Source organism: Telmatherina bonti (assembly GCF_933228915.1).
Source record: "Telmatherina bonti genome assembly, chromosome: 10".
NCBI lineage: Eukaryota > Metazoa > Chordata > Actinopteri > Atheriniformes > Telmatherinidae > Telmatherina > Telmatherina bonti.
Genome location: NC_136628.1, coordinates 9,601,639 through 9,629,631, shown reverse-complemented (window position 1 = coordinate 9,629,631; position 27,993 = coordinate 9,601,639). Strand labels below are relative to the sequence as shown.

Below are 27,993 nucleotides of genomic sequence, written 5' to 3'. Positions count from 1 at the left end.
AAGTTATCCAATTTCCGATTGCAGTGAACGCACCACCACATCTAGTTCTCCATCTTTCTCCAACCAAGCAAAGAACCAAGCTGCGTCTTGTACCCATAGGAATATTCTCCCGCCGACTCACACTTTGCTAGGTATTTTAGATGTCTTTCATTCAATGTAATTGATAACATTCCTTCTGTTTTTGTCTGATTCTGTGTCGATCAGTCAGCCGAGCAGCGTAGCGTTTAGCCGCATTAGCATATCAGCTGTCAGTAGCAAAGGGAACTGGGCCGTGGTTCATTTTGATCCTCTTTCATATTTCCCCACAATGCTTTCAGATAACGATTCACTTCTGACAGAAAGCGGGTTATTTAGTTTTAATTTTCATACCAAGTATGATTTATAGTTCACTGTCATTAGCTGGAGAAATGCTGGATTTTTAGTGTTAGCTTGTAGCTAATGTAGCAACGTGGAAATGCAGTGGTTTGGGTTAATTGTGGCTAAATTAACGTTTTATTAAAGTCAAACCATGTCACGCCCTGAAACCTACTTTTAATGTCACCGATTTACATTATCACCCTTAAATACATTAAGCGCAGAGTCATATAGTTGTTTAGTATGTTATTTTATTTCTTATCATCAATCAATCAATCAGTTTATTTATATAGCACTTTTCATAGAAAAGTAGCACAAAGTGTGCTGCACGGTGGCGCAGTGGTTAGCACTGTGGCCTCACAGCAAGAAGGTTGCTGGTTCGATCCTTGGCTGGTTTGGTCAGTGGCCTTTCTGTGTGGAGTTTGCATGTTCTCCCCGTGTATGCGTGGGTTCTCTCCGGGTACTCCAGCTTCCTCCCACCATCCAAAGACATGTATGTTAGGTTAATTGGTCACTCTAAATTGCCCCTAGGAGTGAGTGTGAGCGTGGGTGTGGTTGTTCGTCTCTGTGTGGCCCTGCGATGGACTGGCGAGCAGGGTGTACCCTGCCTGTCGCCCAAAGCCAGCTTGAATTGGAATAAGCGGTTCGGAAAATGAATGAGTAGTACTTTTTACAAAATAAAAAGTAAGAATAAAACAAGGTTAAAAACCTGCCTTCACATGTAAAAATATAGAATTTATGCCCAATTTTTTGGGTGCTGATTCGATTTAAATTGCGATTCTCACAATCACATATAGTTGATTTTTGTAGATTTAAAACAAAAAAAAAATGTATGAATGGCTTTTCCTATTCCTAGTAATTTTTCTTGCTTTTAATTAGGAGTGAAACACATAAAACACTCATCAAACCAATCTAAGGGATCCACAGAGGCACACACACACACACACAAATTAGAAATGAGTTACATAAGAACAAACGTTTTTTTCCTTTATCTTTCCTTGCTTCATAAGTTTCCATTACTTCATATTACTTAGCAAAGTCAAGCTTCTACCTGCCAATTTGAACATTTACCCAAGACCAACAACACTGTTATAGAAACACATTTAAGGATTTGTATTATTTGTCTGGACAAATGTGTAAAATGCCTGATGAACATGTCACCAGCGTGTGTTAACATGTCTAGCTGATGCCCTCATAACTCTGGGAAGATTTTTCACATTTAAGCTCTGAAAACTATAGATTGACTGATTTATTGGTGTTGATGCTGATGATGCTTTGCTCACATTTTCTGTTCCATTTCATCCTTAAGGTGTTGAATAAAGGTGAGTTAGGAAGTGGTGTGATGGCCAGGCTTAGCCAGGAGCACCTACAAGAACACAAACTGAGACAAAACGCTAATATTGTTTCGTAATGTACCTTGCCCTAAAGAACAACACGTTTATTCAGTAGCAGTAAAAGTTGCCAGAAAGTTGGAAGCAGATACTGGGATTATGGAAAAAGCCTATTTCACTGTAATTTGCCATAGTTGTGAAGCCACGTTCATTTTTCCAGACTTAATTTTCCCAACTGTCCCCCCTTAGGGCAAGTGGCTACTATGTTATTACAGTGGTGCTAACACAATATTTGTTGGAGCTTGGAGGTGTTTGCATATGAGAATTTAAATGATTAGTAATATATTTAGGACTTTTGTTCTGGGAACTTGTGTGGTCAGCGGTTTCGGCAGAAAACCTGTCGGTTCCACACATTTTCACCCCAAACAACATTTTCCACTGAGTGGGGCAAACCTAGCAAGGTAGACGTCTTCTAAAATTATTGGAAAGATGATTTCTTGATCCTCCTAAATGCTTCTGTACTAACTATTTTACTGTAACTGCTTGGCTTGGTTCCCTGAATAAATGAATGAATGAAAATGAATTAAATGAAGACAAACCAGACCTCACATGGCACACTTATCATACACAGTAGACATACAGAAAAAAACCCCCACCAGTGTACCAGACATTCTTCAGTGTAAGATTAACTAATGGCAAGTGTTTAATTTATACACAAACATGCATGCCATACAATTCCATATGTTATGTACCATACTGTATATAGGTCAAAGGAAAGGCTAAATTGTACTTAGAACTTCTTTTCTTATTCTGCAAAAATGCGTAAATCTTCTAAAACAAGTCAGTCCCATATACATTTATTTTATGTTTAAGTTAGATGACAATAATAATATGCCATTACAATAATTTATGTTAATGAAAAGGCCTTGAAATACTGGACAAAGAAATGTTGGGTTAAACAATCTTGTTGAATTTATTTTTTCAAATTGACCACATGATTGCATGACAGACATGTGATTAATAAGCAGTGTTAACAAAAGGCTAATAAGTCTTTTTTTTTTGGTCATTTTTATAGACTGAAAGGACCACAATCATGACAGACTCCAAATATTTCACAACAAACAAAAAAGGTGAGTAGAGAAGTTTTATTATAATGACCCCTTGGTAAGAAAAAAATAAACCCTGCAGATCTAAATAATTTCCCTTTGTATAGTAAAACATTTTAGTTTATCAAAAGCATGATTTAATTTATTTAGGTTGCTTTAAGATTGTAACGGTCGAACTTTACTGAGCGTGACAGTATTCAGACTGTGCTGCCTTCAACTTTTGGTGTGATTCATCCTTCAGGAGAGATCTTTGAATTGAAAGCAGAACTGAACAATGAGAAGAAGGAGAAGAGAAAAGAAGCAGTAAAGAAGGTCATCGCTGCCATGACTGTCGGCAAGGATGTCAGGTACACAGAAAATTTCATCTTTGTAACTCAATAAACACACAACCTTCCTGATGTCTTTGAAAGGTAATGTGAGGTAAAAGAATCAGCTTTGACTGTAAATCTTGTTATGTTGTCAGCTCATTGTTCCCAGACGTGGTTAACTGCATGCAGACTGACAACCTGGAGCTGAAGAAGTTGGTCTACCTCTACTTGATGAACTATGCCAAAAGCCAGCCTGACATGGCCATCATGGCAGTGAACAGCTTTGTCAAGGCGAGGCCTTACATTGTGTCAGTAAGTTTTAATGAGCAGATCAGCAGTTAGAGCTAATTGAAAAATCTCCCTTTGTCCTGAAATGCAGGACTGTGAGGACCCCAACCCTCTGATCCGGGCTCTGGCGGTCCGGACCATGGGCTGCATCCGAGTGGACAAGATCACAGAGTACCTGTGTGAGCCGCTGAGGAAGTGCCTCAAGGATGAGGACCCATATGTGAGGAAGACGGCAGCTGTTTGTGTGGCTAAACTGCATGACATCAATGCTCAGATGGTGGAGGACCAGGGTTTTCTGGACTCCCTGAGAGATCTTATTGCTGACTCGAATCCCATGGTAGGTGGTCCACAAATAGCCTTGTTCTTATCAATGAAACGAAAGTCATAGGAAGTTAAGCAGAAATGAAGCTCGTGTTCATCTCTTGTCGGTTTAACGCAGTGTTCCTCACAGCGCGTCTCGCGAGCTGCATGCGGCTCACCAACTCTTGACGTGCGGCTCGTGAAGCAGCCTCTGGCTTTCTGAAAATGCGATCTAAACAAGTCATAGCGATCCTCAACGGTGCAGTTCTCTCCACAAACAAGAGCTGCAGGCTGCTTGCAGAAACTTTGCTGTCCTAACGGCCCTAACTGACCCTGGCAGAGTTGCCAGTTTTGGCTGATTTCAGCTGCACCAAACTCCGCCAAAGAGCTGCTCCGTCAGTAGCTCTGAAAAAGAAACACCCACATTCCGGAAGCATATTTTCACCAAATACTGTTGCATAAGTATGTCGTTACTCTGTGCAATATTTCAGATAACCATTCCTTGCTAAAAAGCTGAATTTTACTGATTTGGCAACGTAGCAGGATACGTAGCGTGGGAACCATATACTGTAAATAAAAGCTGGTTCCTCCCATCGCCATCTTGGCAGGGTTCACGCGTGTCGTCTCGCCCAGGAAAATGCAAATATGAGCAAAGAGGTGGAGCTGAGAAGGGGACTGTGGGTGTCATGGTGGATAATTGACATCGAGTGAACTCCGACCTTTCTGTAGCTAAGAGCTAACCCGGAGATAACTGGAGCTAACCAGCTAACGGAGGTAAGCGGGATAAAGCTAAGTCACGTTGTTAACCAGCTAAAAACCGCAGTTGTTCTGCGTTCTTCTGACTTAAAGCGGGAGATCGGGTACCTGTCAATCAAAAGGAGACGCCCCTAAATATGCCAAATTCAGAGATTAAATTACTTTTAAACGGGCAAGTTAGCAAAAAATTCACTCCCCCCACATTTGTCATGAAGGTAAACCTGACCTATTAAACCTAAAATGGATTTTTGAACCAGGCTGTAAACATGTTTATTTCTGCTGTGAAGTTGGTCTTTTTAACATGGGAGTCTATGGGATTTGCTCTGTTTTGCAGCCCCTAGTGGATGAGGAGAGATCTGCAGATTTATGCACTTCCACATAGGCTTCACTTTTAACCGCCGGAGGCTCCGTCCATCTTTCATATACGGTCTATAGTGGGAACGTTTTTTGGGGGGGGGGCAGCTCTCCTATTGTCTTTGTATATTGAGTACAGCTCTTGTTGAATTAACAGTGAGGATCACTGGTTTAACAGAAAGTATAGTGAGGTATTTTTTTGTGGATTAGCATAGCTTGATGAGCAAAACTTTCCTTTTTTTTCCCCCAAATGATAAAATGTTTTTACTTCTGCTCTAAAGGTTGTGGCCAATGCCGTTGCTGCTCTGTCAGAGATCAGTGAGTCTCACCCCAACAGCAACCTGCTGGACCTGAATCCCCAGAACATCAACAAGCTGTTGACGGCCCTCAATGAGTGCACAGAGTGGGGTCAGATCTTCATCCTGGACTGCCTGTCCAACTATAATCCCAAGGATGAACGTGAGGCCCAAAGGTATCATTCACTTAATCTTGTGATTAAGTAAAACCCAACAATTGTCGCTATGTTTCCCCACTTTCTGGAATATTAGTGCTCAGAAATGTCATCTTCTCTTTTACTGACTGCCATCTGCTCTTGTCTCAAAGCATCTGTGAGCGTGTCACCCCCCGCCTGTCTCATGCCAACTCAGCGGTGGTCCTGTCAGCTGTCAAGGTCCTGATGAAGTTCCTGGAGCTTCTGCCTAAAGACTCGGACTATTACAACACATTGCTAAAGAAGTTATCCCCCCCGCTGGTTACCTTGCTGTCTGGAGAGCCGGAGGTCCAGTATGTGGCTTTGAGGAACATCAACCTCATTGTCCAGAAGAGGTCCGTGATCAGAACTGCAGATGCTTTGTCAATATTGTTGCTCTGCAGAAGAATTTAAGCACATTGCAATTTGTTTCGAACCAAACACATTATAACAAGGCATTAGCTTCAGCTGCTAGGATGTTTATCTCTAACTCTTGGTGAGTCTCAGGAGGAGGTTTTGAGCTTAGTACATTATAAAGAGTATCCTTTAGTGTCATTTACCCTACTAGTCTCCCAACAAGCACACATTTTAAATTGAGCTGTGATTCTGTTTATTCGCTTTGCAGACGCTTTTCTCCAAAGCGACTTACAACTTACTTAACTGAGAGTGAGAACAACATAAGCAAGAAATGAAACAGGGCGGGGCATCATAACTTAAGTGGTAGTCAGACTGTTGTGAGTCCAGTTGGACGCTGGAGTTGCCTTGTATTGCCAGAGGGAGTCCATTTGTTGTTGTTTCTCCTCCCTACATTAGTCTTGTTATGTCTAAATATGATTTTATCACCCAATATCCTCTTGGGTGTAAAGCTTGTTCCATCCTCCACGAGAAGCAAGAACTGAGTTCTTGCTCTCGGGGCTGCAAGAACAAGAAAAAACTTCAGGTCCATACATCCTCCATGAGCACGTCTGCAGCGTGGAGGGATCACTGCGGGGGCCGATGTCTGCTTTTATGTGCAATCAACCCGGTTGTTACCTCCGCCGACCAGGTTGTTATGAAGAACTGATTAAGTTTTGGTGGTGATCCGGATCATCGTTTGTATCCAGGAATTTTTTTTAAAGGATTCTTTAACTTTTCTAGTTTCATATTTAACGAGCAGCTTCGTCCGCGGCAGGGCGGGTCGTGCACGCGGCTGGGTCCGAGTGTTTTAACGCCACATGTAAAAATGTTCATACTGTCTCACCACCTCCATCAGCTGTTATATTAAAACAATCTGTTTTACCTGCAACAGCAAAAACACAAAGCAGCCACTCCGCTTTGTGCTTTCTCCGTGTTAACCACGCCCACCTCAAATGTCCGACCAATCACTCGATACTTCTCGGAGCGCCGAAAGAGAAAAGTTCTGCCAGCCCAATGTGTCGAGAACTGTCTTCTAACACGTCCGCGAGAACAAATGACGTCATTTTCTTCTCGGAGCCTCGAGAACAAGAAAAAAGTTCTCGCTTCTTGTGAAGGATGGAACAAGCTTAAGAGCATGCAGCTGATTCAGTGTCAGAGTTTTGCAAAAGAGCTAGACAAATCTTTCTAATTCTGATGAGTAGAAGAGTGCAGAAATGCTCCTTCAACAGCCGAGTCTTTAACTTGTCCTTAAAAGTATTTAAGTTTGGTTGATTGTTCCATCATAGGGAACAACAGAGGAAAAGAGTAGCTACTGATTTTGCACCATGTTGTGCTGGGAACACTAGCTATCTTTTATTTGCACATTAGCTTTAGAAACAACCAGAAAATATACATATATTACTTAATATAACAGCAAAAACTGAATGTTGCTTCAATAAAAAGATGCTGTTTTGAGGAATACAGTCATTATATTCAAACCACTCTGAATGTGTGCAGGCCTGAGATCCTGAAGCAGGAGATCAAGGTGTTCTTCGTTAAATACAACGACCCCATCTATGTGAAACTAGAGAAACTGGACATCATGATCCGCTTGGCCTCCCAGGCCAACATTGCTCAGGTACCTTGGTGAAATGCAGCAACACAGGATCTTTGTGATGAGGATGATTGTTATATAAGGGCTGCAGGGGCCGCAATCCAGCAGGTTTTCCACGTATCCCTGTACCCAAAGTCGATGTGTGCAACTTCATAGGCTGTTGGATCCATTTAATATGAGTCAGGTGTGTTGAAGCAGGGATACACTGAAAACCTGCAGGACTCCGGCCCTTGTAGGACCAAGCTGAAAAGACACTGGTTGGATAATGGTTGAGCTTGGGGAACATTTTTTTTGCAGGTTTTGGCTGAACTGAAGGAATACGCCACAGAGGTAGATGTCGACTTTGTGCGCAAAGCTGTGCGCGCCATTGGTCGTTGTGCCATCAAAGTGGAGGTAAGAATCCCAGTAGTATTCCTAAAACTAGTTTTCCTTGGAAAAAAATCACATTATGATTTTTAATTGCTCAAATATTGATCAGAGATTGTCCATATTATTTTGAACATGCTAGACCTCCTCTTGACCATCCCACATTTTTTTCAGATGTTTTTGACATAACAGCTTAGGAGTTCTGATGTTTTGGAAAAAAACAACCAGACACACACACACTCACCCACCCAAGTTGGTGTGTGACAGGACCTTTTTTCCTCTCCAGCTACTAAAGAAAAAACAAAAAAAACAGAATCAGCTGTTTGTCCCACAAAGCTTAGATTTGCAGGATGTATTCATTGGATTTTTGCAAACACGTCTCATGCTGCAACTTCTAGTCTGAATTGTTTGACAGCAACAAGAAGAAGATGTGATCCTGGTGTATACAAAACATGTGGATCTCTGGACTAGTTCACTTTGGTTGCTATGTCTACATGGGAGTTTTAATTCCTGTTTAATTCCAAATAAAAGTTAATTCCGCTTTAAACTGATGACAAACACTTAACTTCTAATGCTAATTTCTATTTGGAATTAAATTTAATTAAACCTTAATTACACTCTAATTACACTCTAAGGGTTGCTCTGAAAACAGTCATTACCCCGCTCTAAGTTAATTCCGGTCGTTCTGAGCATGCTCGTTACCTTATCCTGTCCCGATGACGCGCGTTGTTTTGCCTCCCGTGTTCGGTGGTCTATCTTTCTTCTCCTCCTCAGTTGCTGCAGAAAGTGAAGTAGTATGCTGGTGTTGAGCTGCTACTTCACATTTATAATAAAAATAGCGGTGAAACTGGTACTTATTATGTAGTTTTTACAAGTTACAACTGAAAAGACGAGAAGCAGGGAGCTAACTTTGTTTATTTCCGGTGTACGTCATACGTCACGTGCACCTTCATTCAGAATTGTTATGTTCATGTACACTCGTAGGAGAATACGTTGATTCTGAATTATTTATTGTCGAATTATAATTCCGAATGAAAAAACACCATGTAACCGTAGCAGACTTGCTACAGTCATTTTCTCGACAGACCTTGTAAAGTTTGGCCAAGATTATTTTCATTACTAGCGTACAGGAATTTTTAAAACTTACCTGAAAAATGCTTATTTACTGTACATATTTTTAATTCAGTAAATATCGCTCATAGTATAACTCAAATAATCCCAGCACTCTATACACAGTCCGAAATAAGAGTAAATATTTTAATGAATTTCGAACAAAATTTGCATTTTGGGCCGGGATGGCGTTGTCCAGAGAGGACGCTGCTCCGGAGACTTCCACTGTGTTATAACTGCTTTCAGTTTTACTTATTGTTGATAACATATCGGGCCCAATTTTACCATGCTGAAACAATGACTTGTGTTATGACTCTTTATCACATGTAATGCTGAGATGTTTCCTGCCCTTCCTTAGCAATCTGCTGAGCGCTGTGTCAGCACCCTGCTGGACCTGATCCAGACAAAGGTGAACTACGTGGTTCAGGAGGCTATTGTAGTCATCAGAGACATTTTCCGCAAGTACCCAAACAAGTATGTTTCCTCTTTTGAGTCCCTAAAAGCAGCTCCGTAAACACCAATAACTAATCAATGCTTGGGATGAATTTGATTAATGTGTGTTCATCCTTCTGATGTCAGGTATGAAAGCATCATCGCCACTCTGTGTGAGAATCTCGACTCCCTGGATGAGCCCGATGCTCGAGCTGCCATGATTTGGATTGTGGGAGAGTATGCAGAAAGGATCGACAATGCTGACGAGTTGCTGGAGAGTTTCCTCGAGGGCTTCCACGATGAGAGCACCCAGGTGAGCTTCTCAGAAAACCAAAACAGTTGAGCAAGAAAACCAAACAGTTCATGGCTTTAAAGATGATTAAATGCAGGTGGAAAGGAGCTTTTTTTTTTTTCTTTCTTCTTTTTTTCCAAAAGAAGTAGTATAACAGGGTCTGAGAAATGGCCCCAGAGACTTAAATCAGTCTACAACATTTCTATATTCTATATAGGAAGTCAGTGCATTGAGTAAACATTATGAAATATTGCATTTCCATAGGATTAAAAGGGAAATTTGCATTTTTCTGATTACCTAGAAGAGAAGCAGGACTGGAACGCCATTTACCTGCATTTAAAGGACAATTCCTGCCTTTTTTCTGACATACATAGTGTATCTGATATTTGTAAGGTTTGTAGACTTTTAGACGACATGTAAACTTAAAAATGTTAAAGGCAGAATCTTTTTAAAGTTAAAGCTGAAAGATTTCAGTCGATTGAATGACAGGGACACCTGTGACTAAATACTTCCTTAAAGGTTGTTGTGTATACTGAAGATGTTTCTGTTGCAGGTGATCTGTTCTTCAGTCTTTTGCACAAGAATCCACTATAAGTCAACCTCACTTTCTTTTATTTCTGTTTTATTTCCATTCTTCGCTTCTCCCACAAGGATAAATGGAAGGTAGCTGGGCTTTTAATTAATAAAGTTTGTGCTTCTGCTTGCAGGTCCAGCTCACTCTGTTGACTGCCATCGTCAAGTTGTTCCTTAAGAAGCCATCGGAGACCCAGGAACTGGTGCAGCAGGTCCTCAGCTTGGCCACTCAGGTGTGTTTTGCTCTGAAGACTCACAACTCAATGAGCTTTCATTTTTGGATATTGCTGCTTGTGTTTCTGCTCCTACACAGACCTGTTATTTGTGTTTTGAAGCTCCTACATCGGCTTTCTAAGGGCTGGGATGTACTTGCTGTTAGCAACATGTCCACAGACCTATCATGGCTGCCATGCGTTCCTAGCTTTTGTTTGACACGTAGGCAGCATGTGTTGGTGCGTGTTGCGTGAGTGAGTCGAATGTTGACTTGGTCGCTAGAGTCATTCATTCAAACAAGAGCATGAACAATAGATCAGGCCGATAGTTTTGAAGAGCATCTCTCGAACCTTGTTTTCAACAATCAACATCATCGTGATTTTTACTTCCTGTTGCAGTTAGCCGCGTCGTACAGTTTGCGACAGATTGCTTAACCGTTATTGGCAGAAATTTTCCAGACATACAGCGCAGCTGGTGGATTGGCCTTTTCACTATTTCAGAGTCCAACCTCCAGACTGGGTTTATTTTCTGTCTTTTTATCACATTATTTATTGTGAAGTCCTTTTATATATATTTTTATTCTTGTTGCTCTTATTTCTTCTGACTGTTTCTTAAGGTTATTTAACTTCTGTTTTTAACTCCAGTGTTTCCCGTATTGGGATCCTCCATGTTGGGGGGCCCTGTCTGTTTGGTCTGGGGACTGTTGCCATGGCAACTGCTCCTGTTTGGGTGGTACCGGGTCCAGCACTGCAGCTTTACGGCTGTGGGGTGGGCCCTTGGCTGCCTGGGAGTTGGGTAGTTGCCGTGGCGATGGTCCCTATGAGCATGCAGGGACTGGCTCCTTGTGTGGATGGATCCCTCGATATCGTTTCCTCACATCAGCATCAAGTCCGACGTTTATCTGGATCGGGGGGGGGTTGCTGTGTGTGTGAGGATCATCCCCGTGGCATGAAAAGTGCTCAAGAAATGCTATGCTATTCTATTCTGCAGTCCTTTAGCAGAAGCCTTTAGCCAAAGCGACTTACATATGAGAGTGAAAACAACACAAACACTAAATCAGACAGTAGAGGACATCAAAGGAAGGTGCTAGTGGACTGTCCAGTAACAGTTGGATGCAGATCCTCCCATGAAGTGCTACGGGGTTTTTTTTTAGGGGGGGGGTTTATGATTTTTTTTTTTTTTGTTTTGTTTTGTTTTGTTTTGTTTTTTTGTTTACTCCCTTCCCACCCAATAATATCACCTATGTTATAATACAAAGAATTAATACCATAAAGTTTGTGGCAAAGAAGTGGGTTAGGTTCTTCGACTTTCCAATAAATATAACTATAATGTGGTTTGATTTGACCTTTTCAGCTAATTTTTTTATCTCTTTGTCGTTTGTCCTTCATTAGGACTCTGACAACCCTGACCTCCGTGACAGGGGCTACATTTATTGGCGCCTGTTGTCGACCGACCCCGTGACCGCCAAAGAGGTAGTGTTGTCGGAAAAGCCATTGATCTCAGAGGAGACGGACTTGATTGAGCCCACCCTGCTGGATGAGCTGATCTGCCACATTGGCTCCCTGGCCTCGGTCTATCACAAACCACCCAGCGCCTTTGTGGAGGGAAGCCATGGAATCCACCGGAAACACCTTCCTGTTCAGCACAGCAGGTCAGGCACAAACATTCATTTGTTACCGTCTTTGTCCCACTCCTATATCCCAGTCATAATGATTGATTTTTTTTCACTCTTTTACCTGCTGTTCAACCTGCAGGGCATCATCATGATGTACAACTTTCACCTGGTGCCAGTAGCATTTGCTTTAGGGTTGGATCTGACCATGTCTACAGTTCAGTTTGACTAGATTACACACTGCAGCTCCAAGCACCAAAATGCATCATCAATAAGCATAAATGATTATATGAGCATGATAACCTTTTTATGTCCATAAAGTAGAAATGCTTTAAATACATTTGCATAAAACAGCAGCTTCAGTGGCGCTTCCTGAATGTGGCATTTTCTCTGTCAAACATGACTCTTGGAGTCTAAACACGCACACCCTTACAAAGCCAAACAGGTCGGCTTAGATGTGTAGTTAAATGTTTTTCATAAACTAAACGTAAATCTTTTGGTAGTGTGTTTTAAAATAAGCTAAATCTGTGTGTGTGTGTGTGTGTGTGTGTGTGTGTGTGTGTGTGTGTGTGTGTATGTGAACAATCACTTGATTCCTACATGGTAACATCTATCATTGAATGAAGCACCAGGACTTGTGTTTCTCTGTTCAACTCTTGCACAACTGTGTCTGCAGTTGTTTGACAATAATGTGAAGCTTGTTCCATCCTCCACAAGAAGCAGTGGTCCAGGGTATACGCAGCTATACAGACTTCTTTTTCAGTCAGCATTGAGTAAACCCACTTCTAAATCCCCTGTGATGCTGCTTTTACAGTTACAAATGTCCCTACACATGTAGCTACGTCATCCAGCAGCTAAGGTGAGGTTACTGATGCTACACTGGTGCAGTTAGTCAACAGCTGCGTTAACTTTAGCCTAAAAAACTACATGTATTTATGTCTATGAGCCTGTCTCTCACTAGTCTGTGTTCCAGTATTGGTTTAGTCATTTTATAACTCATCCTCTCTGAAACCGAAGAGCAGAAATTATGTGACAATGAGCAGATTTACTGATGGATTTTGTAAGTAGACTAAATCGAGTCTTAAATGTCACTTTTTCTGAAACAGCGTTTTTCTGGGCTACTTTTTTCTGTTTTCAAATTTTCAATTTCAAAAAATTGAGTTTAACAAATTCTTGATAGACCACTCCACCATTAACAAGAAGCAAGAACTTTTTTCTTGTTCTCGAGGCCCCGAGAAGAAAATGCCGTCAATTTGTTCATGTCATTTTGTTGAAGAACTGTTTCCATAGTGTTTATGTGGTTCCAAAAGAGGCGCGCACAATAAACACCGGGCACATGTACATGATACGAGCGTGCAAACTAGGACCCGCAAGTGGAAACACACATAGTGAGGAGCCATTTCTGCACTGTGAGGGAATAACACCGTATTTGCAAGCAGAGAATCCCTCTCATGAGAGCCGATCAGTCCACCGTGGACATGCATGTGTCCTAAATGCCCTCGTGGCTGTAACTGGCACGCTCTCAACGCCGTCACTGCTTGCTCAGCTGCACCGGCCTGTTCACTTGACTGCTGAGGTTTTGAGACTCTGGAGGCAACAGAACTAATGTCAGTAAATCATCAATGAAAGGAATTACCTGTTGTTGCCTTCCAGACAATAAAGTTATCCTGAATGAATTATAAGGCACCTAGAAACAAACAGGAGCAAAACAGATTTTTTTTTTTTTTTTTTTATTATACAAAGATTAGGGCTGTGCTCTTTTCCCGATTCGATTTGTGGATTAAAAACGAAAAAAATGTACAAAACTTTTTTTTTTCTCGGTTTTTTTTTTTCTTGATTTCAATGAGGAAAAAACATTGCAGTAGCCAGACCATCATTCTGCTGCTATGATGCCCAAGAAGACTAGTAAAAAGATCAATAAAAACAATAAAAATGACCAATTTTATAATGGATAATTTTTATTTATTTAAAAAAAATCAACAAAAAAAATTATTCTAAAATTGTGAAGCAAAAAATCCCACCCCTAATAAAGATTGTGATATTAAAAGGCTACAATGCTTAGGTACAATTTTGTTGGATTGTTTTGATAAAACAGCTGATTGAGGTGGTGAGAAAGTACAAACATTTTTACAGCTTTTGACATAAAAACACACTGACCCAGCTAGGTGCACAAACCGCCCTGCTGTGGACGAAATAACCAGGCTCATTGCACATAAAAGCAGACATCGCTGCAGTGATCCCTCCTCGTTGCAGACGAAGCTTCTCGTGGAGGATGAATGGACCTGACAAAAATGAAATTTTAAATTTTTTTTGTTCTTGCCGCCTCTAGAGCAAGAACAAAGTTCTTCTCGTGGAGGATGTAACAGGCTTTAGGGCTGAAGGTCTTTATAATGAAAGCTCTATACATGTATTGTCTGGGCTCTCTCAGATGTGGAAACTATTTCATGGACTCTGCAACCTTCAGGTTAGCCTGGGTCAGTAGTTTTATTATGGTAACATATAATTAGCTCAGTTTGCCATCAGCTAAGCTGGTTCCTCTTTTTAGTCATTTAATCTTCACATGACAAGCATTCCAGATGGCCTTGGTCTTACTCAGCTGTGTTATCCGGGTTCCTCTTGAAATCCAAAGTGTCGCCACACATATGCTTTGATTTTTTTATATGAAAAAATCACGTATTGGCTGCTGCTGCCTCTCTCAGCTGTCCTGCATGTACTGTGTGAGTGCATTGTGTGTAATTGTACACATGTTCACATGCAATCCATACAACTCTGTTTTAAATTGAAAACATTTTTTATTGAACTAAAGTTTGTGAGTCGAAAAGCAACCTTGTTTTATTTTGAAATGAAGAACTTACGATGTGACACAGCTGCACTGATTCAGAACTAAATGATCCACTTAGACCTGAGATTCCTTTACTCATGAGAACTTTTTTCTTTTGACTTCAGTCCCAAGCCCCACATTGTCCAACCTGAAGTTATTGTTTGTGGGTATTAGACTATTTTAAACTTACTGTCCACTCTGTCCTGCTGTGACAGTATTGACACAGGTGAGAGCCCAGTAAGTGGTGGACCAGCTGCTGCCATGGACCAACCACATGTGATCCCCAGCCAGGGTGACCTATTGGGTGACCTCCTGAACCTGGACCTGGGGCCTCCAGTTAATGTTCCACAGGTCTCCTCCATGCAGATGGGTGCAGTGGACCTTCTTGGTGGAGGTCTGGACAGTTTGGTGAGCATAGTCGCACATAAACACACATATAAATGCACACACACAATTAACTAAACTCAGCTGCAGATCTGATCAGATGTGCCTTCAAAATGAGATGTTTGGCCATAAACATATAAAGCACATTTTAATGGCCACGTTTATATTCTGAATAACAGTTAAATCTGCTTTAAACAGATTAAAATGACCATGTAAGCTCTTAATTAAGAATAAAAATAACGAATATGAATTAAATGTTAAATAAATGCCAGGTTTCTATTTTCTTTCTTCTCATCAGTTGCTGAAAAGTGTTTTATGCAAATCTAAAGCGGATTTGAGTAAGCGCCAATAAACATGTTTTGCATGTAAACCTCTATTCGGAATGACTATTTCCATGTAAACCCAAAGAAGAACACTTTTATTTGAATTATTTAAATTGGAATAATTAATTCTGAATGAAAAAACGTCATGTAACAGAAGCCATTTAGTCCTTGCACCAGATTTGATGCTTAGTCTAGTTTTTCATTGTTGTTTTCAAAGAAAAATCACTCGTGATGAAAATGTAATGACTGTGCCTGACATTTCTAACAGTAACCATGTATTTTCTTCTGTTAATGTTTATTTTTCACGCTTCTTCAAGCTGCTGGATTGGCTGGATTATTCCTAGCATATTTATTTGTGATGGTTAACCCACTGAAGAGTTAATATTTTTCCAGAAAGTGAGGGCTTCTCTTGATTGGTTGCGGTTGCTAAAAAAGTCTCTGTCTCTGTTTTTGTTTGTTTGGTCTGTCTATGATGTTTGGATGCTGTCTTTGGGGGCCTTTCCTCTTCTCTCCTGTAGCTGGGGGGAGACCTGGGCGGAGGTGTTGGGGGAAGTCCAGCAGTAAGTCACGCCATTCTCTTTGGCCGCTCTGCATGCTGCATGCTTCCAGATTTGAACTCTCTTAAAGCCAGAGCTCGTTTTGCTATCTATTCATAGTTTATTCACACATGTTTTGAATGTTTTAGCCCATTTTCAGGTTGGTCATCCCAGCATTTTGTTTTTCTCCCTAACGTCCATCATGTATGGAAGTAACTGGTTGACATGGTGCAATGTAGGATGCACAGAAGCAAACAGTTAATTCTTTTGGACCCGTCGCTATGCTGTTTCAAGAACATTTGACTTTACTGGACTCAGTTTGGACCTACAAGGCCCCAGTTCAGCAGGTTTTCCAGGCATTCCTGCTGCAACACACTTGACTCAAATGAATGAGTTATTGTGCAGAACTTGAATAGAAGTGTATAGAATCAAGAACAGGACCAGACTGACTCGCCCTTCTTCTGTGTTTCTTGGCTAATCGTTTCAACTCTTAGCCATCAGTTGCAGACACTGAACATTATTCTTAGGCTCTTTCACACCTTTGGGATGGGCAGTATATCGAATATACCTGATGTGTCTTCAGTTGTTTTACAATGATCTGCAACATATTCATGTAAAACACTGCCAGAAAAGGCAAAACTACAGCAAATTTATTTTACCACCAGAAAAATTTCTCTGGATTACGCTGTATGGAAAATGGATGGACCTAAAATGGCATCAGCTGCAACTCGGAAGACAATTTCAAATACATCAACTTGCACCAAAGAAAGAGTCAAACAAACCACCTGCAAAGGAAATCACTCTTGCATCTTCATTTACAAAATCAGTCCCATTTCTACTCTACAGTAATTTAGGTTCTATTCTACTGTCGTTTAGCAGACGCTTTTCTCCAAAGCGACTTACATCTGAGAGTCTCACACACTGGACGCAGGTGCGTCACATACCGGGCATGTAGTGCTAGGAGCAGTGCAATTTTGTTTTTGTTCCCTTCCCCTCCCTTACAATAGACTCTTTGATAAATTACAAATCACAATGTCTTTAGATATCGTCTTGGGCGTAAGGACACGCAGATTATTTAGTGCTGAGTTGTGGCAAAGAGCTGGACAAACCTTTCCAACTCATTCTGATAAGTAAAAGTTAACCTAGAGCATTAGTTTGCTCTAAATATACACTAGGATTCTGCAGATCGGACAGAGTTCGGTTGATAGTTCCACCAGTGGGGAACAACTGGGGAAGAGAGACTAGCTACGGATTTCGCACCACGTTGTGGTGGGAACACGAGGTATCTTTAACTGGCAGATTAGCGTAACTGTGGCGAGGGAGTGTAGCTCTGGATTAAGGCATGAAGGTTGACAAGATAAGTTTGGGTCATTGTTTTAAAAGGCAGAAGCAGAGCTTTGAATGTGATGAGCGCTCCAACTGGAAGCAAATAGTGATTAGCAGCAGAGTGATATGAGCTCTTTTGGACAGGTTGAAGACCAGACGTGCTGCTGCATTCTGAATCATCCGCAGAGGTTTAACTGAGCATGCACACAGATCTGCCGGTAAAGAATTGCAGTTGTCGGTGTGTGAAATTACCAGAGCCTGAACAAAGAGCCGTACAGTGTGTTCTGTCCGGTAGGGTCTGATCCTCCTGATACTGCAGAGAACTAATTGGCAAAATCGGGCAACCAAGGCAACGTGGACCTTAAAGGTCAACTGGTTGTGTACCATGACACCAAGATTCTTTGTAGAAGACGTAGACACAAGTGTGACAGAGTTGAACTTCACTTATCTGCAGAGGAAGGAAGGATTGGCTGGACAGACTCTAAACTCGGACTTGAACAAATTTAGCTGAAGGTGGCGAGCTTTCATTCATACAGATATCAGCATCACATGCTGATATTTGCAGTGAGACGGTTCTATCATCAGGTAGGAAGGAAAGGAAAATGTGACAAAAAAAAGGTCGTAAATGGAAAGAGAAGCTGGTGTCTGTAAAAAAAAAAAAAAAGACATGGTCCATGTTTAAGAGGATATTTTAAAGTATCAAGATAGATGTTATATATTGCATTAAAGCCAAAAAATATTGCAGTATTAGTTATCAGCCATATTGTTGAGCCTTATTTCAGCTTTAAGCTTCTGATAGTCTGACTCCCATTTTTACTCCAGACAGGCAATAAGCTACTAAACAAAATGGTTAAATGAGATTTTTGTGTAGTTTTTTTGCATTATTTTACTGAGATTGCCAAGAAAAAGCCAATCCATCCGTTTCCATTTTACAAAAAATTCATTTAATAAGTTTATTGAAATTTTAATATCTCAGAATAAATACTGTTGTTGTGACACATGGTTATAAATATAATAAGAAGTCTTCTCCATTATTAATATTATTACATTGTTAAATACAAAGCCAAGCTTACATTCTGTTCCAGAGACTATATTCTGACATCAAAGGTTTTACAATTAATGGGCTAAAACACACAAAACCACATAAAATCCTTACAATTCAACTCTCACCATTTTTTCTTTGGTCACATTTTTCGGGGTGTTGATTGATTGATGTTAAACTTGATCAATTTGAAATATGTTTTCCTCTTAATCACTAAGATTTTCTTTCTCTCCCATTTTCATTACTAAATATACTCTGATTTGTTTTGTAGGTTTTTCGTAGTTACCAGAAATTCTGTCCGATATAAATATTCCTAAGTGAATGGGTTTCTTTTTTTGCACGTTATGTGATTGTGTCAGGTGGGCCAAAACTTCATCCCGTCATCTGTCCCAAGTACTTTTGCTCCTTCACCCACACCTGCTCCTCCAGCCGTTAGCAGCGGCCTCAACGACCTGTTTGAACTTTCCACTGGCATGGCCATCACCACTGGAGGCTACGTGGCGCCAAAAGCTGTGAGTCCACTCAGTTTGGAGAATCAGGAATGATTTGTGACCATAAAAATGATAATATTAGTAAAAATAAACATGCTTGCACTGTGGCTAAGCTTGCCAAGCCAACAACTTCATGGCCATCGTGGGCCAGAAGAACCATTCCTCTGGCCCATTATGGCCCTTTTATTAGTAAAGCTTGTTACATCCTCCACAAGAGGCCATAAGAACGCAGAAATGTATTTCTCATCTGGTCTGTACATACTCCACAAAAACCTTAGTGTGCAACGAGGCGAGAATCACTGCGGGTGGCCATATCTATGTGTGATGATAACTGTTTAAATCATATTTAACAAGAAACTTTGTCCATGGCAGGGTGGGTTATAAAAAGTTTTTTGTACTTTTTCACCACCAGCTGTTTCAGTTAAACAATCCATTTTACCAGTATCAACAAAAATGCAGAAGCAGCATACTGTCCGCTTAATGCAATTCTGTGTTAACCACGCCCACCTCAGATGTCCGAATCACACAATACTTTTCAGAGCCAAACAAGAAGAGCGTTCTGCCTGCCCAATATGTTGAAAACTTATCTTCAACCACGCCTACGAAAACAAAATGACATCATCTTCCTGGGGCCTCCAGAACAAGTAAAAAATATGTCCCAGGTTTTTACCAAGCGGCAATCTCCGGCGGTTAAAAATGAAGCCTATGCGGAAGTGCATAAAACTGCAGTTCCCCCTTCATCCACTAGGGACTGCAAAACAGAGCGAATCCACATAGATTCCCATGTTAAAAAGACCAACTTCACGGCAGAAATAAACATGTTTACAGCCTGGTTCAAAAATCCATTTTAGGTTTAATAGGTCAGGTTTTCCTTCATGACAACTGTGGGGGGAGTGAATTTTTTGCTAACTAGCTCGTTTAAAAGTAATTTAATCACGAAATTTGGCATATTTAGGGGTGTGTCCTTTTGATTGACAGGTACCCAATCTCCCGCTTCAAGTAAGAAGAACGTAGAACAACCGCGGTTTTTAGCTGGTTAACAACGTGACTTAGCTTTAGCCCGCCTACTTCTGTTAGCTGGTTACCTCCTGTTATCTCCGGGTTAGCTCTGTAAGCTCTTAGCTACAGGGAGGTCGGAGTTCGCTTGATGTCAATTATCCACCATGACGCTCACACCCCCCCTCTCAGCTCCACCTCTTTGCCCATATTTGTATTTTCTGGGCGAGACGACACGCATGCCCCTGCCAAGATGGCGATGGTAGGACCCGCCCATCGAGCTTCAATTCAGCTCTTCAGAAACCTACTGGTGACGTCATGGAGGCTCTGTCCATCTTTTATACACAGTCTTTGGTTTTTTACGCGTTAAGCTTCAGCGAAGCCTGAGTTGCTGTGACTAGCAACAACCCTGTCACGTTCAAAGTCACTTAAATTTCCGTTTATTCCTCATTCTGGTGCTCAGTCAACATGACTAAATGCAAGGAGGTGCTGCGTTGTGATTGGCTTATTGGATGTTTGTATTATCAAGGGAGTCAACATGTGTACCTAATATAGTTTTTTATATATATATATATATATATATATATATATATATCTACCATCAGTAAAGCTGATTGCACGGCTGCTTTTTACCAGGTTTGGCTTCCTGCAGTAAAAGCAAAGGGACTGGAGATCTCTGGAACCTTTTCACGCCGCCAGGGCCACATGTACATGGACATGACCTTCACCAACAAGGCCCTGCAACACATGACTGACTTTGCTATCCAGTTTAACAAGAACAGGTCAGTGAGCTTACTGAAAAGAAAAGTCTTCTTTGGTTTCTTTTGTAGTTTTAGCAGCTGAATGACACCAGTATTAATATATATATATTTTAAATTATTGTTTCATGCAGTTTTGGGATGATCCCCACCAGTCCTCTCCCTGTTCACACTCCACTGATGCCCAATCAGAGTATTGAGGTGTCTTTGCCTATTAACACAATTGGGCCTGTCATGAAGATGGACCCACTCAATAATCTCCAGGTACAGTAGTATGTTTACTGTCTGTATAGCGTGCAGCATTGTGCTGATTAATGCCAAGATTTTGGATGGAATTTTCTTTAGGAATCATCTTGTTGGAGCAAATTAAACTTTTGTCTTACAGCTGACATAAAATGCAATTTAAAAAATTTGATGATTTGTGTTTACGACAAAGTGCCAGTTAAGTGCTTGATGATGTCTTGGTTCTTTGCTAAGTTGCTTGCAGACACAATAAACGGTTCATCCATCCAGTTGGGTGGGTTTTTTTTGTTAACGATGTGTAGATCAGTCATAATGAAGAGGGTGACCCTCTGAAAAATGGAGAGGCACATTGGCTGGACTGAAAATGGATGCAAAAGTAGCCAATATCTGAGAAGTTTGAAAGACATTGAAAGAGCCTGGAAAACAGCCCCTGAGCCTCCCAACAACTAATCCTCCTTCCAACTCATTCTTTGCTGTTGATGTCCGAATTTCACATGAATCATATTATTACACCACTCGCCATTTAAAAATGGGTTTATTTGCTGTAAACCAGGGATCACCAACTCCATTCTTCAAGGCTGGTAGTGGATGTCCCTCTGACAACACAGCACAACACACCTGGTTTAAATGAAAGGATCATGAACAGACCTGTGCAGAACTCTGCAACGAGCTGTCGGAGATCCATTTAATTTCAATTGGATGCGTTGCAGTTCTGAAACATTCAATCCTGCAGGAGTTGATGATCCCTGCATAATGGATATTTAGAGGACTGATGATTATTGTACCATTTTATAACTGTTTAAATTGCTCATTGTAATCAAGATATCTAATGTTGAAACTTCTTTGGTTACTTCTGTACAGGTAGCTGTAAAGAACAACATTGATGTCTTCTACTTCAGCGTACTCATCCCTCTCAACATATTCTTTGTTGAAGATGGAAAAATGGGTATGATTGATTTAAACAAAGTCGTTCAAGGCCAATGAAGCTGGAATAAATAGTTTATGTGATCATATTGTGTAATACTGGCTTGGAAAATGTTTATAGTTATGAGTTAAATGATGCAAACACAGTTAGGCATGGAAAAATGCAGATTTCAGCTCAGGGCATGTTTACACTGCTGCTGTTCAGTCCACTTGCACAGGTAGTAAGAATCGTTCGGCGTCGTGTAAACACCCACCACACTCTGAAACGGACCAAAACGCAGGGTCCACATGGAAGCCGGGGGTCTCAGTTCACTTGCAAACGGCTCATAAAATATAACCCGTGACCCGACCCAAACTTTAACACAATAAGTAATTGTGAATTCACTCACGTTCTTCCCTTCATTACATATCTTTTCTTTATTCGTTCTTATTATTATTTTTATTTTTTTTAGTGAGTTTTTTCATTGTTGTCATTTAGAATAAAAAGAGAAAAGACAAAGTAAATATAGGTTCATTTTCAGCAGAAATGGCTCTTAAGGTTTTTTTTTTTTGAAACGTATATAATAACACCCTGAACCATTAGACCACCTCCCTATAGGCTGTTATTTTGCCACTTGCGGCTTTATTCGTGTAGTAGGAGAATGTTGCGTAAACCAGATGTCATCCAGCATCCCTGCTTTCACATGTGTTCTCTATTCCTGAATCATAACCAGCAGTGGAAAAATCACTGACCTGGAGGTGAGAACTTTCCTCGCAATAAGCACAAGCTTTGGAAATACTCCCACAAGGCTTGACAATAAGGCGAGTCCTGCGTTCAAAAAGCAATGCACCTGTCATGTCCACAAAAGTAAGAAAAAAAAAAATCCTTCAACCGCCTTCATAAAATATCCGCTTACATGTGTAGCTGTGTTATTTAATCTGGAATTTTTACCTGCAAAACAGCATTTTTTGCGGGTTACCCGTCAGTACCTGACCTGTTGCTGTCTCTGCCCGAGACTTCATAGTGTGGCTTTGTTGTTTGCTGTTTAGTTGCAACGAAGAAGCCGACGGAAGAGGGATGACTTCCTCTCTCATGTCTGGCTAATCATGAACCCAGGTTTTCTTCTTCTTTCTGCATTTTCATGACTGCTCAGCGGTTGTTTGGGGGACTATTGTCTCCTAGAGAGCACTTTTTTAACTATATGTTGTCGTCCATGTGGTTGGGTCCACCTGATTTACATGCAGTTTGAATGCAACTTATTAAAGATCGAAAAGAGACCCCCGGACTATCCTGGTGACTATCTATTCATGAACCAATTCAGATATAAATTGGCACATAATTTCATACTAAAGATGTTTTAATCTCACAAGCAGTTAAATTCTCAGATGTAGAGTCAAAGTTAAGTAACTTTTACTTTATTTGGCCAGGAAATGGTAACTTTCCTGCAAATTTGGCTTTAAAAGAGGTACGTTTGCAGTTTATGGGTAACTTGACTTTTACTGTTTAGATTGCAGCTTCACTACCATGTGAATCGTTTCTAACTAACGGCTCATTCAGCCAAGTAGTTCTCCATCTGTACCCTGTCTATTGCCATTGTTAAGCACAGATCTATATAAGAAATGCACACTTTGTTTGGTTTACGGAGGCTCAGTTCCTTTAAGTAGCTCAGATATGCATTTTCTCTATTTATGCACCATATTCCTGCAGCTAGCTTTATGGGTCATATAAAATTTCAAACTGGTACCCAACTCTACACGTATCAACAGTTTGAATGATATGTTAAAAGACTCCTGTTTTTATGTTTTTTATCATTTTTGTCTGTCAAACTCTCCAACAGTTGTCTTCATTACTCATCTGTATAATTTGTTTTACCTTCTTTAGAGCGACAGGTGTTCTTGGCTACATGGAAAGATATCCCCAATGAAAATGAGCTGCAGTACCAGATAAAAGAGTGTCATCTCAATGCAGGTAGGAAAGGTTGTCAACAAGCTGCATCACATGCTATGGCAGATGAATGAAATCAGTCTTTTGTTTTTATTATATCTTTGATTTGCTATTGCAACTCTTTTTAGGGTTGTATTTTTCAGACATTTGCACCTTTGCGCAGTCATCGCTTGCTTTTCTTGTGGCAAAATATAGTAGAATTTCAAAGTGACACATTTTTTATCGGTTTAAGTGAATATAAATTTGGTTTTAAAACCATTCAATTCCTCTGCCTTGTTGAAATGTTGATAAATACTCAGTACTATGCTACAAGTCCATTAAAGACCTAAAACTTCTCTGTTTTCTTTTTCCAACTCCATGCCTGTCTTTGGATAACTTTTTCTTTATTTATAACTCATTGACACCTCTAATTCTTCCTCCTTTTAGTAGCTAGCAGTAATAGTGTCACTGCTATCCTGGCAGCACTGTCGATTCAAACAAATCACGTTGGCTGATCATAGCAGCGACGTAGGCTAGTGTTTATGGGATCTTAAGATCATTAAATCCTCATAGAGTTGGTGTATCCTTTTAGCTGTAGAAGCTTGTGCGTTAGTTCTTCCATAAGCTCTTGTTAGTGCTTTTTGTGACAACAACCTGTGTTGTGTTTGCTTGATGTTTCTGTTTGTTCAGCAATTAGAGTAGTTTCTGCATAGCCCTGTCTGAATGTATAGGATTTGTCTGCACTTGAGCCATGGGGACCTCAGGTACCAAATACCATGCATCTCATGAGTAAATATGTGCTGGTATGACAATAAACTTCCTTTAGTCCTAGATGGTAGTATCATGTTGTTGAGATGCCACCTAATCTTGGTTCTGGTTTTACAGACACAGTGTCGGGGAAGCTGCAGAATAACAACATCTACACCATCGCCAAAAGAAACGTGGAAGGCCAGGACATGCTCTACCAGTCTCTCAAGCTAACCAATGGAATATGGATCCTGGCTGAGCTTCGCATTCAGCCTGGGAATCCCAATTACACGGTACAACACACAAAATGTAGAACTCATTTCTGAAATATTTAATTATTAGATGGTCATCTGGCAACACCAGGAGAAAACCAACTCTTTTTTAATTTTGATTTTGATTTTGATTTTAATTATTTTATTTATATATTTATTTTTTAGCATTTTTAATTTTTTTAAATTTATTTTTTAGCATTTGAACTTATTCAATTTTTATTAAAATTTTATTTCATTTTATTTTATATGAGTACTTTTGAAATAATTGAGCATCCAATCAGACATGTGAACAACTCAGCCTCGTTTGACGGGTGGTATTATGTAGACATGTGCATGACTGATCGATTAGCTAGTTTTAACAAGCATTTTTCGTTGGAGAAGAGTTATGTTTTACTTCTCAGACAAGTAACAGTTTACTGCGTTATAAAACTGGTGTGACTGCTGACAAGGTAGTGAAGCAACAGAGAGGGAAACACACACATCCTCCATGAGTGTGACACTCTTAATGAGCATGCTATTGAAACCGATGAAGTTAGCTGTGAGAAACTGCCTGTTTAGAGGCAAATGTTCACTTTTTGCTTCAAATTATTTTCAGTAACAAATACAACAGCTCTTCCAGTTCAAAGAAGAATCTTGTCTGTGTAAAGAGTTTAAGCCTGAAGCTGCAGCTAGCTTTGGAGCAAAAACACCAGATGGAAATGGACCAAAATGGTTTTGTTGTAACAAAACGTTCCTGTGGGTGAGTAATTAGATTGCTTGGTTGAACAGCTTCTCCATTTGCCCAGTCCTGTGTTGAATTCAGGTCTGGGGCCCTTTGATTCATGTTACTGCCCTCCTTTCTGACTCCCTTCCACAGCTACCCCTGAAAGATGTTATATACAGTTCGTTTGCTGCCTCTCTTAGGGTGCAATCACATCAGTATAGTCCGCTAGACTCAGTCCAATTGGGAACTCGGCTCAGTTGTAGGGGGGTGTATTCATGCAGACCGAGATCGTGTTCACGCTGCACTTTGGTCAAACGAGCCAAACCATTAGAATGATATATCCCCAAGCGAAGCGGACTTTCCGAGCAAATGGAGTCAGATTGGAATCAAAACGTCTGACGTGAATGTGCCCTTAAAGGAGCATCAGAAAGTAAAAGATGCCTGCAGTGCTCACATTCCTCTACAAGTAAGCCGTGTCTGGCGACCATGTAAACACGGGATCAGACCACTTTTTCAGGTGTCCGTGTGAACATGTCAGTAGGAATCTGATCAGATTGAAATTGGTCTGATTAAAGAAATATTTGCTCATGTACAAAACCAACCAAAATCCCTGCTGGGTGAATTCTTTCACCGACACAGCAGAGAAAACTTTGTTTGCACTAAGTTCCTTTGAAATTGGTTCAACAAATACAGTAAATAATGAGACAAATCATGTGGCTGATAAATATTCACAAGGCTGAGTAAAATGTAAATAGTTTTAAAAAAAATCTCCATTTCCAGAGTCTTCTGGGCTCTGTGGAGCCAAACAGACCTTACAGACCTCACATTGAGGGCTTATTCTCCTTACTGAATAGATAGATATTCTTATTTTCTGGTCATTCGGCTAAACTTTCCACACATTTAGATTTAACCCCAGATGTTTCGTAACGGTGTCATCTCTGATTCCACAGCTCTCTCTGAAATGTCGAGCCCCTGAGGTGTCTCAGTACGTCTACCAGATGTATGACTCCGTACTGAAGAACTGATGTGCCCTGCAGGACGGCATCTCTGCTTACACAGACATCATCCTTTCTTCATTTAGTGTCTCTGCAGCTGACTGCCAGAACAAGAGAAACGCAGCAGCAAACGATGGATGATTAATAATCTGAAATATTAAATGTGTTTTTCCTCTGAGAAATCGGCAGGATAAATGTCAGTTCATACAAAGTTATTGTGAGAACTCATCTAGTGGTTGTTATGGTTTCTTTGGATTTTATTTGGTGTTTATTAGTATTATTGAATCCTTGAATTCCACTCCATGTTTATGTTTACCTCCCAGTAAAAATATGTCCACCATTCCATCCTTAACTCAGTGTCTTAATGTTGTGACTGATGGTGAAACACATCTCCACACAGCCATTGTTTTTTTTTTTCTTTTGTTTTGCATGCTTTTCTGCTTTACGTTTATTTTTTTATACCAGGTTTGCTTTTTAAAAACGATACCAATATAGTTTAGTTTCTTTTGCCTTGAATGTGTAAAATGTTGCAACCAGGAGCTACGGACATCTTTTCCTGTCACGACCGTATAATCTTTAGTCTTTCATGAATAGATGCAAACATTCCTTTTCCTCTCTCGAGGTCTAAAATATTATTAATGTACAATTTTTAAGTTGGAAAGAGAAAATGTTAACTAGAGATAAAAAGTGCTGCAAAAGCCTTGCTAAGTAGTATAACTTTGCAAGCCTGGTGTTTCATTTCCGTTTAATGGAGTTTGATGGCTGCATTAACAGTAAGATGATCAGATTAAGACCTATTCGACTACATCTTCCATGTTTCTCTTAAAGCATCCAGTGTAATGAGACATCGAAATGGAGACATTAAAATGAAACAGAGAAGAAGGTTTGAAATGGCCTAAATCCCCTTCGCACTTGACCGAGTTTAACCACATCCCAAACCACAGCAGCTGTTTAGGATGTAAATACAGTTCCCAGTTTTAATATTCATTTCACATGGAAATATTTTAAGCACCTCATGTACTGTACACACCTTGAGACCTCCATTGTCATTCCTATTTATTGTGCATTTACTTCCACACTTGTACTTTCCTTATTTCTGCAGAAGTCCAGTTTAACCCCTTCTTCCTCTCAGTGCTAAATATTTTCTGTCTTCATATCAGTTTATAGTAAACCAGCCAAAACAAACTCGCAGGACCAAGCATTTGTGCAGCTTAGTTGCTAAGTTTATGTTTTACTGATGTATTGTTATTCTAACCTAATGATGGCCTTTCTGTGGTATTATATAAACAGAGTGCATAGGCCCTTAGAGACAGTTGTTGTGTAGTACAGTGATGGTGTGTTTTGTGTAGTAAATAAACTTATCACACTGGAAATCAAAAGAAGCAACGCCTATCAATTCATCAAAGAAACGGCTTTTCAGTGAGCGACACTGCTAATGCAAAAGACATGCCCGCACGAGCTCCTTGTCATTCTATCTTTGTCATCTTCACCGTGGATTTTCCCTGGTTTAAATCTGCTTGCCTCTGTAGTACAGTCTGTTTTCACACACTGGTGTAGAAGTACATGTAAACAATGCAGAATGTACTTCTAACTTCATATACTGCTTTAGAATAGGATGTTTCAAGCGCCATTGCTGTCAGCCTGTCATTCAGTGATCAGTTTTTGTCATAGTACA

General features: G+C 40.3%; 1 protein-coding gene across 1 annotated transcript; it reads left to right on the top strand.

Moving 5' to 3' along the window:
- The first annotated feature begins 23 nt into the window (after positions 1-23).
- Positions 24-27,993, top strand: LOC306761960 (AP-1 complex subunit beta-1). The gene is made up of 22 exons (XM_079248297.1): positions 24-131; positions 2,761-2,815; positions 3,033-3,138; positions 3,255-3,390; positions 3,479-3,724; positions 5,079-5,269; positions 5,401-5,622; positions 7,160-7,280; positions 7,554-7,649; positions 9,091-9,206; positions 9,312-9,477; positions 10,164-10,262; positions 11,634-11,893; positions 14,891-15,083; positions 15,901-15,942; positions 18,646-18,798; positions 20,410-20,555; positions 20,666-20,795; positions 21,636-21,720; positions 23,560-23,646; positions 24,487-24,641; positions 26,274-27,993. The coding sequence occupies exons 2-22, from the start codon at positions 2,779-2,781 to the stop codon at positions 26,346-26,348; spliced, it is 2,862 nt and encodes a 953-aa protein (XP_079104423.1). The 5' UTR covers positions 24-131; positions 2,761-2,778; the 3' UTR covers positions 26,349-27,993.